Source organism: Sinocyclocheilus rhinocerous, unplaced genomic scaffold, assembly GCF_001515625.1.
Source record: "Sinocyclocheilus rhinocerous isolate Xijiao unplaced genomic scaffold, SAMN03320098_v1.1 scaffold721, whole genome shotgun sequence".
Taxonomy (NCBI): domain Eukaryota; kingdom Metazoa; phylum Chordata; class Actinopteri; order Cypriniformes; family Cyprinidae; genus Sinocyclocheilus; species Sinocyclocheilus rhinocerous.
Genome location: NW_015656165.1, coordinates 380,846 through 396,704, shown reverse-complemented (window position 1 = coordinate 396,704; position 15,859 = coordinate 380,846). Strand labels below are relative to the sequence as shown.

The 15,859-nt window shown below is 35.9% G+C and overlaps 1 protein-coding gene across 1 annotated transcript in view; it reads left to right on the top strand.

Annotated features, from left to right (window-relative positions):
- Nucleotides 1-15,859, top strand: part of vps8 (VPS8 subunit of CORVET complex) — a 122,132-nt gene that overhangs the window by 43,666 nt on the left and 62,607 nt on the right. Inside the window, exons 21-32 of the mRNA XM_016527229.1 lie at nucleotides 1,488-1,710; nucleotides 1,787-1,876; nucleotides 4,001-4,052; nucleotides 6,062-6,104; nucleotides 6,184-6,256; nucleotides 10,998-11,117; nucleotides 11,245-11,316; nucleotides 12,663-12,782; nucleotides 13,145-13,201; nucleotides 13,292-13,374; nucleotides 14,563-14,647; nucleotides 14,734-14,832. Of these exons, the coding sequence (XP_016382715.1) occupies nucleotides 1,488-1,710; nucleotides 1,787-1,876; nucleotides 4,001-4,052; nucleotides 6,062-6,104; nucleotides 6,184-6,256; nucleotides 10,998-11,117; nucleotides 11,245-11,316; nucleotides 12,663-12,782; nucleotides 13,145-13,201; nucleotides 13,292-13,374; nucleotides 14,563-14,647; nucleotides 14,734-14,832 (1,117 nt within the window). The remainder of the gene's footprint in view (nucleotides 1-1,487; nucleotides 1,711-1,786; nucleotides 1,877-4,000; nucleotides 4,053-6,061; nucleotides 6,105-6,183; nucleotides 6,257-10,997; nucleotides 11,118-11,244; nucleotides 11,317-12,662; nucleotides 12,783-13,144; nucleotides 13,202-13,291; nucleotides 13,375-14,562; nucleotides 14,648-14,733; nucleotides 14,833-15,859) is intronic.

Genomic DNA, 15,859 nt, shown 5'->3' with positions numbered 1-15,859 from the left:
TATATCGAAATCCTCTGACATTCTTCTTTACAAATCCTTGTTTTGTACTTCTAATTTTTGACCGTTGTTTTGTTTTGATCTCTCCCCTGCGCTTCCGCGTGTGTCACTTTTGAGCGGCGCATGCGCAACGCTGACCTCATACGTCATCATCCTGGAGCTGCTTCTGTGTACAACAGTGAGCGCAAACTATATTAAAATGAAGGGGTATGAATACTTTCGCAAGGCACTGTATATTAAAATAGAAAACCATTATTTTAAATTATAATATTTCACAATATCAGTTTTTTCTGTATTTTTTCTGTGTTTTGATCAAATAAATGCAGCCTTGATGAGCATAAGAGACTTCTTTAAAAAACATGAAAGATCTTACTGATCACAAACTTTTGAAAGGCAGTGTGTGTGTGTGTGTGTATGTGTGTGTGTGTGTATAGTAGTGCTTCTAATTAAGTGAAAAAAAAGCACTTGAAAATGTTGTACAAAATACACATACTCCTCTTTGCACCAATAAAATGTGCAACACTTAATGTTTTATTACCAAATTATATGCAATATCTTATTAATATTAATATTTAACTTGCACTGAGATCTCGGCAAAAAATATCTCGATTTATTTCCAGAACATGATGCATGATGGGATACGCTTAGCCTTAAATTCTGCTCCGAAGTGTGGATTTAGTGTGCATTAAGGGCACTGCGCTTTGGCGTTTTTAAGACCTAGGACAGTTTTGTGCACTTACTTCCTGTTGTGTGCACATGCTCTCAAGTGGCCAAGACCACAAGTGTGGCCCAGTGTTTTTTACATCGAATGCAAAAATATCCATCCACTGTCTCATTGGCCTTGGTTATGAAAGTATTTTTCCCATTCACTTTGTAGGTAGGCATTTTAAGAGTAGAGTTTTAAGACATAAACCAAAACAATGAGCTCAGGGATGAATTTTGCTCCCACTCTACTGACACATTTTACTCTGTACACTCAAAATAGAGCAAAAACAACTATTTTTGAGGAAAAAAATATTAACTCTGGAAAAACAACTCAGCCATTTTTCCTGTGCAGTAACTGTAAAGGGACTACTGTGATAGGGGAATAAATAATTTCTATGTGAATGTACATTTTCTAAATTTATAAAGATGCTGTCAAGTTGGTGAATTGTTTTGCAGAAAAAAAAAGGTTAATAATCCATTGTTAACATTGGATTTTTGCAATAAATCCGTTGTTAATAAAAATCCAAAAAGTCTGTTGTTAATAATTTAGTGATGCATGAAGCACTGCTCACATAGAGGGCAACCAAGCAGGTTTCTGTTGGTCAATGAAACACATTTTGCATATCAGTCCAAAAGAACCCTATGCAAAATTTTCCACCTTAACACGAAATTCCTTATTCATGAGGGTTCATATTGAAATGACTCGATTTTCCCTGCAAAAATTTGATGGGCAGTGGTAAATGTGATCACCCATCTCATTTTTCAAAAATCTCTCTTCTATTCAGGGACCTGCTGTTTAACCAGATCTACCCTCGGCTGGTGGAGAACTCTGTGGCCAGGGGTGTGTTTCTCGAAAGTCTGGAGCCTTACATTCTGAGCGAGCGGATTGGCTGTCTGACTGCTGCTGTCATGAGAGACCTCCTCAGCTATTTCCAGGAGAATGGCATGATGGATAGTGTGGAGGGATGCCTGGTCCATATGGACATCACCAATCTAGACATACAACAGGTGTGTATGTGCGAACGCATCATCTGTTTTGTCGCAAGTCAACATATGTCTACTTAAAAACATGTTATGTTTGTAGGTGGTGCAGATGTGCTGGGATAACCAGCTATATGACGCCATGATCTACGTCTTCAACAGTGGCATGAATGACTACATCAGCCCCATGGAGGTATGATAGTGTGGGTTCAATGTTTTTTTTTGTGTGTGTTAAAAGGTGATTTTAAAGGGTTAGTTCACCCAAAAATGAAAAAAAGGCTGCACATTTAATTGAAATAAAACCGGAATTGCGAGATGACTTTTATCAAAAATTGTGTTTATCTACAAAAGAGAAGCTTAAAGGGCTCCCTACGGTTTTCCATCAAAATAAAATTTCTGTGGTTTAATGTTTGAAAATGAAGAAATTTAGACAGATTAGTATCTTAATTTTACAGTTGTAATGTAAAATTGAATTATTATTATATTTTTTCTTGAATACTAAATTTTTGCTTTTTTACAGTGACATTTTAGTAATACTTCTTCTTTAGTATTGTTTGTATTTATAATAATAATAATAGCAATAATATTAAATAAATCAAAATTACATATAGCTATATTCATATATAATAACAGGTTTTTGACCACATTGTGAAGCCCTACAAACACAGCACACCTGGATTGTTGTAAAATTTGCATTTTAAATCACAATTTTTATATATATATAAATGGGAAGATTCCCCGATTCACTCAGTGCATCGGCATAAAAGGTTAACGATGCGATGCATCGGTTTAAAAAGTGCATCGGCTACAAGTTGGCATTTATATCGCGTTAATAATCACTTTAATCTAGCTTGCACCAACAGTTGTACACGGAAGCAGCTCTGGGAGGATAACGTAAGATGTCGGCGTTGCACAATTTTCTAATTTTTGCAAATTTTCATTTTTGGGTGAACTAACCCTTTAAGGCTGGAATACACTACACAACTTCTCAAATCTGAAAATTTTAAAACACTAGGCATCATACGCTTGCAGACTTTGTAAATGGTTACATAGAAGAACCAGGCATAATATGCTAAACGGCTGAGGTATCACACACCACCAGATTTTCTGAACTTAGCAAACACACAGAAACATGCACTTAATTGCTAGGAGATGCGTGACAGATGAAAACAAACATATATATTATAGATATAGATATTTTTTAATGAAACCTGAAAGCTTTCTGTCCTGTTTTGGTGATTTTGAAATTTCTTCGAATTTCTTATTTTCAGAAGGTCAAGAGATGAATAAATGAAATCTGTATGTAAATGAAATCCATATGAATCTATTGAAGTCTACTGAAGAGGCTTTATAGAATGAACTGATTTAATTTAATCTTAAATTTTACATATTCAAATGATCAATGCACATAAACTGAGCACATCCATTATGGTCAACATTTTAACACATTAAGTAAAGCACATCATACATTATCATATGTCACTATGATATGTCTTCTAAAATCAGCTCAAAATATTATTCATTTTCAATGTCTTTCAACTGGATGGAATCATGGAGTGAAGCTAAAAAATATCTGTGCCCATCATACACTGTAACTCCAACTGCCCAAAATCTGAAGACTGGCTCTGACAACTAGCATGGACTCGTCCAGACTCTAAATTGGGTCAAAAGCTGGGCAAAAGTCATGCATTCCAGCTTTTAATGTTATTTTTTTTATTCATGCTCTGATGATATAATTGCCACACAAAGCAGAAAACACTAAATTGAACCTGGTAAGCCTTTGGGGACACATCAAGTGTGTGTGTGTGCGCGTGCGTTTTTGATCCACACAAGTGTGTTTTTGCCCATAAAGTGTGGATTTTTGGTGTGTTTCTCACCATTAAGCTAGAAAAAAAGATGAAAGCCTTGTTGTCAGGGGAATCTTCTGAACCCCTGATGAAAGGCGACTGAGAAAGGGATTCATTTGTTTCATGGCCAATATGTCACACACATACACGCTGACCAAACACAACAGCACTCTGCTGTAGTGTGAGTTGTGCTGGATTACATGACCATGTCTTGCAGGTGCTGCTGTGAGTCTGGAGGGAGAGTAGACTACAGTGTTGTGTATATAGTACTTTAGCTTGAACACAATATGAGAAACTCTAAACATGCTGTATATTTATGTGTGTTTGCTGGTCTGAAAATAAAAAAAGAGATTGTCTTAAGAGTTAAAGTCAAGATGAATCAGCAAAGAGCCTATTTACTCTCTTTTTCCAGTTGTATCATGAACAGTCAAATAATAAAAATTAACTGCTTCTTTTTCCTGGTTTTTCAGAAACTCTTTCAGGCCATTGGTCCTACTCTTCATGAAGGAAAGCCTCTCACAGGTAGAACAGAGCAAACATAAAACAACACATCCCACATACATCAAGATACTCTGCTAAACTTGAGGAGCTGGCACGAGCTATCCCAGAAAATGTCCCTGTTTTTTATTGTGCATTAAAAATTGTAAGGCTGCACGTTTAATTGAAATAAAACCGGAATTACGAGATGACTTTTATCAAAAATTGTGTTTATCTACAAAAGAGAAGCTTAAAGGGCTCCCTACGGTTTTCCATCAAAATAACATTTCTGTGGTTTAATGTTTGAAAATGAAGAAATTTAGACAACCTTAAATATTAGTATCTTAATTTTACAGTTGTAATGTAAAATTGAATTATTATTATATTTTTTCTTGAATACTAAATTTTTGCTTTTTTACAGTGACATTTTAGTAATACTTCTTCTTTAGTATTGTTTGTATTTATAATAATAATAATAGCAATAATATTAAATAAATCAAAATTACATATAGCTATATTCATATATAATAACAGGTTTTTGACCACATTGTGAAGCCCTACAAACACAGCACACCTGGATTGTTGTAAAATTTGCATTTTAAATCACAATTTTTATATATATATAAATGGGAAGATTCCCCGATTCACTCAGTGCATCGGCATAAAAGGTTAACGATGCGATGCATCGGTTTAAAAAGTGCATCGGCTACAAGTTGGCATTTATATCGCGATGCATCGTTTCTAACATATTTGCATTGGTAAAAACCGATTTATTAATATATAATTACTAGTGGATGCGCTATACTTTTATTGTTTAGAAAGTGACCAATAATCTGTGACCAATATTTTATATGTAGATTGATTTCTCCTCTCTAAAACATAGAGCACTGTAAAAAGAAAAAAAAAGATTTTTAAAAGATGTAAAAACAAAAATGGAGTATATTTAACAAATCTTTAAGTCTTTTTACTTCAAAATGTAATGTTTAAATAAGTGTTACTTGCTGTTTATTAGTAATTATTTGTTACTTATTTGTAAATAGTAGCAATTTCTGAGCAAAACATTTTTGAAACTCTGCACCATTTTTTTCTGTATTTTGCACAAAATTTTGCTACCTTATTGCTTACTGACCAATATTAGTGTTTTTTAATAATTATTTATTGTATTATTAGTATATTGTTTATATACTTAATATTTTTGTCTTTTCCAGAATATGAATACGTTTTTTTTTTTTTTTAGGTTTACCTAATAACTTAAACTTTCTTTTGCACATTGTCAGATTTAAAGTAGAAATAACACACACAGTTTCTGCAAATCTCGTTAATCTTGAGTACCTATAGATTAATATTGCATCTCTCATGTCTCCGAAGATTCTTTAGTTTTATCAGATTTATAAAAGAAATATATAGCTTTACCCTTCTCTCCGAAAACAGGCGAGCTCCTGGAGGCTCGTGGAGGCGAGTCACAAGCATGCGAAGCTTGTGTACCGATCGTCTGCAAGCTGTGACATCAACATAAATAATTCCCTTAACGCTGGCTTCTTTGGGAAACTGAACAAGGTTATCTTTCCCTCACAACCAAAAACACACTTCTTTGGTGACATTGTTGATTTCGTGGTCAAAAACAAAATGTAAAATCCTTCTCGAGCAAATCCTGTGCAGCGCTGCGGACTACTTCCGTAACCTGAATGAAGCACGTTGATGGGCGTGCTCTCGCTCTCGCTCTGTTTGCTGTGTGCACGCGCTCTTCCGGGAGAAGTGCCCATAAAAGTAATTCCACCCTTTATGATGACACACAGGGCCATATTCGAAAAAAACTTTCCAAAACCTTTACAAACCCTGAAGGGAATGCCATGCCAGCTAACCCCAGTTTCACATACTATGATCAAAATGTACAAAATCTGCTTAATGACACTGTTATTAATAGATAATAACAGTGTAAATGCCACAGATTTTTGACTGCTGAAGTAGAATGTTTTTTTTTTTCATTTCTAAAATCTGGTCAGCTAATGCTAAAATGCACATAATCTCATTTTCCCATTTGTCTCCTTCCACAGATGAGCATGTTGTGATGGGAAATAAACTGCTGGTGTACATCAGGTGAGATGACGTTCTGCATAAGTGCTGCACTCATACATAGTTGCGTGCCATAACACATCTGTCTTTTCTCCTGTGCCAGCTGTTGTTTGGCAGGACGGGCCTATCCGTTAGGTGACATTCCTGAAGATCTGGTCCCTCAGGTGAAAAACCAGGTAAGTAGTCTGATTAAACCCAGACTGCAGTAAGAGAATGTGTATTGTTTGATTAGCAAATGTTCTGCTAATTTCTGCAGTCACTTACTCATGGTCCATACAGTTCAATACCGTAACACTCATGCCTGTTTTGTTTGTATAGTGTCTGTATGAGTTACGCCACTCTTTCTCCCTCAGTTATATACAGCACAAGAGTGTGTGTGTGTGTTTAGTATTCTCTGCAGTTTGCTCTTAGCAAGGCTTTTAGAGGGATTTTCTCATTGTTGCCCATCCAAAGTGCTCAAGTGATTCGTTCTGGGAGGGACAACCTCCATGGATCGCACACACAACCTAAAGCTACTCTTACAGACACATCAAGTGCTGACACACTCTATAGGTTTGAGTGAAAAGCATGACAGACAGGGTTGTTTACTCCAATGACGTGTAGAGATGATCTGTACTGAAACAAGACAGAATGTTCTCGGATAAATCAAGGAGAGTGTAGAAGAATCCAGCTTTGGGTTTTAAGATGGGCTGCAGAATACACACTGAAAGAAAAAAATCCATCGAAAAACAGGAAAATGCACTGGTGGTTTTCTGTCAGGACATTATCCGATAAGTCTACGGTCATTTACCCTAAAACATAACGCAATTCACCCTTCGCCGGGAGTTTAATTGACAGGCGATCTGACCAATCATAATACCAAATCTGCCATTTTGTCCGACAAACAAGCCCGACAGGAGAGTGCACTTGAACTTGAAAAATGGTGTGTATTGACGTCTTTCCACAGCTGAAAACAAGATACCTTCTGATGTTCACTCATGTTGATTTAGTGCTATAACTAGTAAAGAGGAAGAGATGATCGGTTAACGGTGCTTGAACTGAGGCACTACAGCAATCTGTTATGACACATTAAAGAGCCACAAAACAGTATTTTTTGTTTGAATTTCTTAAAAAATGGCACAGTTTGAAAGCTGAGATTTTGTTTCACGGCAAAAACAAAATCTTTGGTGGGGCAGTCTAGGGCAGGCCTAATGGTTAGAGAGTCTGACTTGTAACCCGAAGGTTGCGGGTTCGAGTCTCAGGTCCGGCAGGAACTGAGGTGAGACCCTTGAGCAAGGCACCGAACCCCCAACTGCTCCCCGGGTGCCACAGCAATATGGCTGCCCACTGCTCCGAAAGTGTGTTCACGGTGTGTGTGTGTTCACTACTGTGTGTGTGCACTTGGATGGGTTAAATGCAGAGCACAAATTCCGAGTATGGGTCACCACACTTGGCCACACGTCACCTCACTTCACTTCACTCACTCACTTAAAAGTAACCTGCTCTGTCTTGTCTGTCAGCACGTTATCAGTGTCATCTTTGCTCCACGTAGTATATTTCACTGCGTGGTGCTCTCACGATGTGTGGCATGAGAGCACCATGGCAGTAACTAAGGGGGGGCGGGTCTTTGCGAATGGTCAATTCGATGCATAATTTAAAATACAGGTAAAATACCTGTAAAAAAATTCACACATAAAATTCCTTAACTATGAACACAGTGAAATGCGACTAAAAATAGGGCCCAATGTACTATTACTTTCAGAAATCATTTAAATACTGAATAGGTCTAAATAAAACGAATGTTAGGGGGAAAAAAACATTATAAACACTAACATGAAGTTTACTTCCCCTCACTCCAAATCATTTAAATTTTGTGGCATTCATAACAGAACAAAAATAAATGAATATATATGTATATAAAAAACTTAATTATAGTGCCGATCAATACAAACAACATTTATTTTTAAATGCCATTGGCGCCGATCCCGTGGGTGCTCGTGAAAAACACAAGATAGTCTTCGTTCATTTTAACCAATAAGAAATGGATTGCAGCTTTTACAACTTTATTCTCGTATTTATAGTTCATTTGAGGCAGTTTTTGGCATTATTTTAATGGCAAATGCCGAGAGTGCATTATTGTAATATGAGATGGCAACATGATGGCTACTTATAGGAAACAAGAGGGTCACATGACAAGAACAAACCAATGGGAAACAAGACACATGACTAAAACAACCAATCAGAACATGACACATACACAAGGCTGAGATACATGAGGGCAAGGGAAGCATGACACAAACAGCATAAAACAATTACAAAATAAAAGACATGGAAACATGAACAAGACAAAACCCAAACACCACATTACAATAGCATAATCTAGAAAAAAATTAACACCCAGTATAATGAATTGCTGAGTAATGAGAATGTTTAAATATGTTAAGCATTTAAGCATTACGCAACGTATGTGTATGATAACTTAGCCCGGTTATCATTTACTTGTGTAAACAGCGGTGAAAATGTGTTTTATAAAAAAATTAAATGCTTGTTTTTTGCACCCACCAGGAGAAACATAAATCGGCGCCTATGGCTATGTCCATAACAAACTAAACTTACTTACTGAAACTTACTTACGCAAACCCTTTCATTCGACATGAATCGTTTCCATGAGTGAATCTTTACGCAGTCTAACATTTGGTTGCTAAACTATTAGGCTACTTATTATGTAAAGAAGGCTTTGTACTTCTCTCATGTCCGAATATCTACTAACAGCATCCTTCACATATGCAAAAAAGTGTTTGGAAAAACACCAAGGCATGCTCACGCTGACCGGCAAAACCTACATATTGTACAACAGACAAGTTAAATTGAGTCTCCAAATACCTTTTGCATGTTTAGTTGTCTCATTTAGTTTGCTGATGATGAGGCTGCAATGTCAAGTTGCAATGCTAGAACTGATTTGTTGTGTGCGCACAGGAGGCGCCAGCGCGAACACTTTGTATCAGCGGAAAAATGTGATATCCGTCAGATATGAGCAAGACATCATTCAAAACGGTCTATTTTTATTTGTGTATCTTCAAAATGACAGTGAAACGTTGTGCTTTTGTAAATTAAAGAAAACAAACAAAATGCGCTTGCCGTCTTGGTCTATGTGAACCACTTCCTAAAATGAAGAAAAACTCTGTCTACTTGTCAAACAGACATGAGAAATATATTTAGCTATATAAACCTTGAAGTGCCCGCTTTTAAGTGTTTACGATTTGCTTATTTGACAGTAATGTATTATATAAGTCACTTTGGAATATAAATCATAACATGTTTCAGAAGATAAAAAACACGAGTTGCAGTCCGGAAAATACGGTATAGCAAATTATTTTGCGGACCCCCTGGCTTTGCGTCACGGACCCCAGTTTCTAAAACTTGTGCAGGTCTTAAAAAAGGTCTTAAAAAGTCTTAAATTTGAGCTTAAAAATCCTGCAGAAACCCTGCTTGAGATTAATACATGACTTTAATAAATAGAACATTTATTACATTGTTGTTAATGTAAAAATATAAAATAGAATTGTATTATTATTTTTTTTTATATAGTGTAAGTAATGTTTACTTAACCAAGGAAATGTGACTGGGACATGAATTTACATTTGATTTATATATAAAAAAAAAAATAAAAAAACTGAGGACTTTGCCTCCTCATTTCCGAACACCACTGATGTACACATGTACACATACAGTATGTATGTGTGTGTATATGTATGTATGTTTATAAATATATGTTTGTTTAACAGTGTATATAATGTATGTTTTAGAGCAGGGAGTAAATTGTATCATCGAGTGGCGTATCATCTTTTGGGCCCTAAGGGGTCATGTTCAAAGCGACCCATGTGCACAGAAAGACTCCTGTTCCTCTTTGATCCCTCATTGCACTGACACATACTGTATCCACACATTCCCATGCAGTCTCACACACACACACACACACACACACACACACACGGTGTCACATCTGCAGGTTCAAATCCATCCTGAAATAAAACCTCCTTCCTGCTGTAAAACACAACATTGGCGTCGCAAAGATGAGCACCTCCCAATGATGCCCAATTACCTCTCTTTATGTGTGTGTGAATGGGAGATAATGGCTAATCTTTTGTTCCGTGCTGCTCTCACACATACAGCAGGAAAGTGTACCACCTGGTCACCATGGCAACTAGTCAGCCCTGTACTGTACTCCAATGATAATGGGTGCATTTTGATTTAGTTATTGTGTAGAGGGATTGGCCCACGAGCATGTACCTGCAGAATATATGAAATTCAAATATTACAATGTTTTTTTTTTTTTACTTGAAGCCTATATATAAAAATGAATCACAATATTTTCATAATGTACTTATAAGTTTCTTGGGGACCACATTGTCATACATGACATTGTTTCATAAATAATTATAATGCATTCAAGAGTAAAATGCATTATATCATAACATGGTATATAACATGTAAATGGATATTTTGTCAATATGAATAAAGAATAATATGCTAAAAACGAAATGAAATTAGATGTGATTGAATTAAGGATTACATTGTGTTACATTATAACTTAGTTTATAATTAACATTATAACTAACTATTAGTGCTGTCAAATCGATTAATCGAATCCAAAATAAAAGCAAATGTGTGTGTATTTTTATATACATATAAATATACACAGTACACACTGTGTCCTCGATTTGACAGCACTACATATAATTATAATATGCAACATTATAATATACAGTATAAAATATATTTTGAAATTTGCTTAAGATTACATGTAACAGTGTTATAAAATTATTAGTGTTTTAAAAGTTTGACATTAAGAAGTCTCAGCAAATGTAATATAAATGTAAAAAAAAAAGCAATGCTGTGCATTTTATGTTATGTTATGTATCTCTGAATGTGTTCCAGGTGTTTGAGTTTCTCATTCGTCTGCACTCGGTGGAGGCTGCACAGGAAGAGGAAGTGTATCCCTACATCCGAACTCTTCTGCACTTCGACACTCGAGAGTTCCTCAACGTCCTGGCATTGGTGTGCATCAGCTAATCCATAAATTAATATGTATTACTAAAATCATCACTGCTTTACTAATGTGTTATATGTGTAGAGTGTTTGCCCTTTAATCAGATCTGAATATTAATATGTCCTTGCCTCACAGACATTTGAGGACTTCAAGAATGACAAACAGGCTCTGGAGTATCAGCAAAGGATTGTGGACATTTTACTGAAGGTGACAGAAACATATTTCTCAATATCTGTCTTTCACCTAAAGATCTCATACACACACACACACACACACACATGAATGCTCACCCAGCTTTCCCCCAATCTGTGTAAAAAGCATTTGGCTCTGAAATGATTCTTCACTCTGTCATTGGAATGTAAATCATGTGAATGGGATAATTGTATCTGCTGTAACCGACTCAGTCCTGCAGTCTTCCTCCCCCTCCTCATCACAGCTCATTCAAGAGCCTTCAGCAACTCAAATCAGCATCCACACACTCTCGCTTTCTCTCCATCTGTAATCATTTGCTCATTCATAAAAAACAGAGAGCACTACCTTGGCCCCCATGGTATCCCACATGACTCCACCGAATATTCAGAAGAACTAAAATGCGTGTCATTCACAAAGTTAAACACATTTTACCATATTTGAATCCATTCCACAGAATTCCACAATCACAGAAATGTAGAAAATGCAAAAAAAGAAAGAAAGAAGCTCTGTCTTTTAGAAGTTCTGCTTAGATAATTTCCCCTAAAATTCCAAAATTATTTGATCATAGAAAGCTTCAATGTTTGTGAAGTAAGCTAATGTCACAAACAAGAGTCTCTCTGGAAAAAAGTGAAGTAGGATTTACTTGATAAAAGCTAGGAAAAGCATGTTTTCAAGTAAAGGATGCACGCAATTCTTAAAAGTTGTAAACATTTTCTGAAGTAACGCTTAAAAATGCTATAATTTTAATTCTAAAACTTATCTTTAAAAAAAAAAGATAAGTATTATTATTCATGAGTAATGCTTACTTTTAAGCTTTTTTAAGTATAGAGCGTGCACATGAACATAATCAATAAGAACCTGCACCACGACTTTAGAAAGTCAAATATGCCTGACATTCACTGCAGATGTTACTGAATGGCCTAATAATTGAATATTGCACAATTTACCGTAGTTTAATCTCCATCCTTAAGTAAAATCTCCTAAATCACAGAGGGAAAACTTTAGTTGGACAAGCCTGCCAGTCAGGTCTCCCTCTGTGCGCCAATTCCAATGGCAGAAGATGCGCAGCTATTACCAGGTTGTTTAGCATACATTTTACTTGCAATTGTTTTTTTGTTTTTTGTAGTAAATATGTCCTTGGCATTTTGGAATTTCCATTTAAATTTACTCGAACACAAATAATTACAAAGAAACGGCAAGTGACTCATTCAATTAAACTTAACCTTTTGAAGTAGAAAGACTGAAATAGTATTTATTTGTTAAACACACTCCAATAATCTTCCAAAAATAATTTGAAAAAAAAAAATTACACACTGCATATACGCTCACTAACAAATTCCCTGTGTGTGCGCACTTTCCAGATTATGGTGGACAATTCTGACTTCACCCCGTCTCAGGTCGGCTGTCTTTTCACCTTTTTGGCACGACAACTCGCCAAACCTGATAATACCCTCTTTGTTAACCGGAAGCTGTTTGACCAGGTGAATTGACAGTCCCTCACCTTTTCCATTTGCGCTCTACTGTCGTTGTTTTGTAATCCGAGCTATAATGGTTACAGCAAGAGAATATTCCTAAGAAGGTGCTAGTTTTTGGTGAAGACAATTAGCAGCTTCTGTAAAAATAGCTCTCCCGCATTAGAAGCGTTATGCTTGTTTTTCTGCATGTTAAATAGTTCATGATTTTACACCCTGCATTGGGGCCTGTTCTAAATTAGATTGCATCGATTTAAAACCAGTCTGGGAGCTTTTCGGCTACTGACAGTGAAGCTGACGGTTGTGATTTTAGAACTATTGAAAAGATGCTTTGTTGAAGTGTCTTTTAGCTGTTGCTCATTCTTTTGCAGGTTCTAGAGTTTCTATGTAGTCCAGATGATGACTCTAGACATACAGAAAGACAGCAGGTAGAAACACAACAACTATCTTGAAACTGATTAATTTTACTCTAGATTTGTTAAAACATTGATTGATCATATGCTCTTCACGTGTGTCAGGTTCTGCTGGAGCTGCTGCAGGTTGGTGGTGTGGTCCAGTTTGATGAGGAGCGTCTCCTTGAGCTTGCAGAGAAGGCAGAATTGTAAGATACCTTCCAATCAGAAAGCAGAACAGTTTTGCTTCAGCCACCAAACAAATATACAGCTGAAGTCTTTCGACTTTCAACGCGATTTTATTTTTTGAACGATAAGATCGTCCATCTACTAAAGTACAACATAAACCATTCAGAGATCATAACAAATCATAATTTATAAGGGTCTGGCATATGATTTGAGGAGACATATATTTGACTATTCTCTGGAAATGTGGTTGATAAATTAATTTACCTTGTAGAGTTAACTCACTAATATGCACCTTAATTAGGTTACCGTTATAGAATATATCTGTTATAGATACACAAATGTTAGTTAGATATTTTCTTGTAAGAATGACTTGCACTAAAGTTCACATAGGTGAGCATCCTGAAACCTGTCAAGACTATGTCCAGATTATATTTCACCCTGGAATCAAAAGAAATAAATAAGAAATGTTTCCTGAGCCGCAAATCAGCATATTAGAATGATATCTGAAGGATAATGTGACATTGAAGACTGAAGTAATGGCTGCTGAAAATTCAAGTGTCTGACAGGAATAAATACATTCTAACCTATATTCTCATAGAAAACAGTTACAATTTTAAATTGTAATAATATTTGACAATATTACAGTTTTTACTGTATATTTGACCAAATAAATGTAGCCTTGGTGAACAGAAGAGACTTAGAGTATTTCGAAAACATGAAAAATCTTTTGAATGATAGTGTATATCATGGTTGCATTTGTTGCATTGCCTTTAATTTATGCTGATTTAACTAACTTTGTTCCACCGTATTTTCCCTTCTATTACAGTAAAACATTTCATTTATGCTGATTTAACTAACTTTGTGTACAGTAAAACATTGTATTAAAGTAATGAGAATCACCTTTAAGCATAATGGGGTGAAAATGTGGTTAATTGTTATGAAATGAAGAAAAAAAATGTTAATGGTCCTAAAAATACTCATGGTAATTACTAAGGAAACAAAGCTTAGTATGTGATCCACTCTAAGCTGGACTCCACAGCTAGATCACTGATAAATCTAACTACTGCTGTTGAATGCATCGTATCAATTTCCTCAAGGTGAAGACACTGAAAATCTAATTTCAGAAAAAGATCAAACCTTTTTGTTGTTATTATTGTTGTTATTATTGCTCATTAGTCCGCATTGTCTTTTTGTTTTTGTTCTTCCAGTTATCAGATCTGCGAGTTTATGTATGACAAAAAGCACCTTTACAACAAAATTGTTGACTGCTACCTGAAAGACCCTTTGAGAAAGGTACTCAGCTGTAATCCCTTAATTTCACTCTTTTCTTTCCTGTCACTCCTGTTATTTCTGTACTAAATCTTTATCTCTAACTCCAGGAGGAGCTCTTCAACTACATCCACAACATCCTGTCCATGCCAGGCTACAGCTCAGAGGAGAAGCAGCTGGTGTGGGTCAAAGCTCTTCAACACATCAAGGTGAGTCAAACAAGGCTTCAAATGATTTGTCCCCTAGAGCACACTCCAGGTAGAGAGAGCTCCGGCTTCAGAAAGCTCATTTCAGACCCTAATCTCATCAGACCCTTCTCTCTCTCATTTTGTTCAGTCGATGGTCTTTGTCCAAATGACTTACTCTGATTGTTAAAATTGAGAGCACTGAAAATCAGTCAATACCACTGCATTATTTGTTACTGCCTTTCAGTTGAGCCTGAGCTTTAAAAATGAACATTTATTATATAACCCTAAAATTTTCCACCTTCAGGTTGTGGTTCACATGTAATTTTTGCTGTGAAATCTTTACTGATTTTTATAAAGTAAATAAGAATAATATTGTTAGTAATATTTCAAGATGAACACTTACTGGACTGAAGCAACTTTTTAGGGAAAAAAATCATGTTCAAATGTGAGTATAAAAAATGATCCATCTGGCTTTTAAGGAATGTTTATTTGTTCATCTCTCAGTCATCATTGTACTGCATTGCATTATATGTTTTGAAACTACAGAGCTTTGATTATAAAAGTAAGCATTTAAATTAAAATGTTTAATCTAATTAATTACGCGAAGTGGCGATTAATTAATCTAATTAATCGCAAATTAAATTTGGCTATGAAAATACCCACAGAAGATATTTTTAAGCCATTATTGTATTAAATGAGAAAAGTATTAAAGGTGACATATCATGAAAATCTGACTTTTCCAGGTTCTAAGTGCTATAATCAGGTCCCCGGTGCATCTACCAACCAAGGAAACTTGAAAAAGATTAACCCAGTAACTTTGTTTTGGGAAGCCTTTTTCTGCAAGCGTCTGAGAAAACGAGCGCGTCTGATTTCGCTCCCTTGGTGACGTGGCAAAAGGATCTCATTATAATATTACCGCCCCTAAAATCTGTAATTTTCCACCCACGGCGCCGTTATTGTGTTTTCGCAAGTGACAACGGTGTACTAATTCCAATGCCATAGCGAAAGTTTGAGCAAAACATGCTAACTGTTCTGCCTTTGGCTGCAC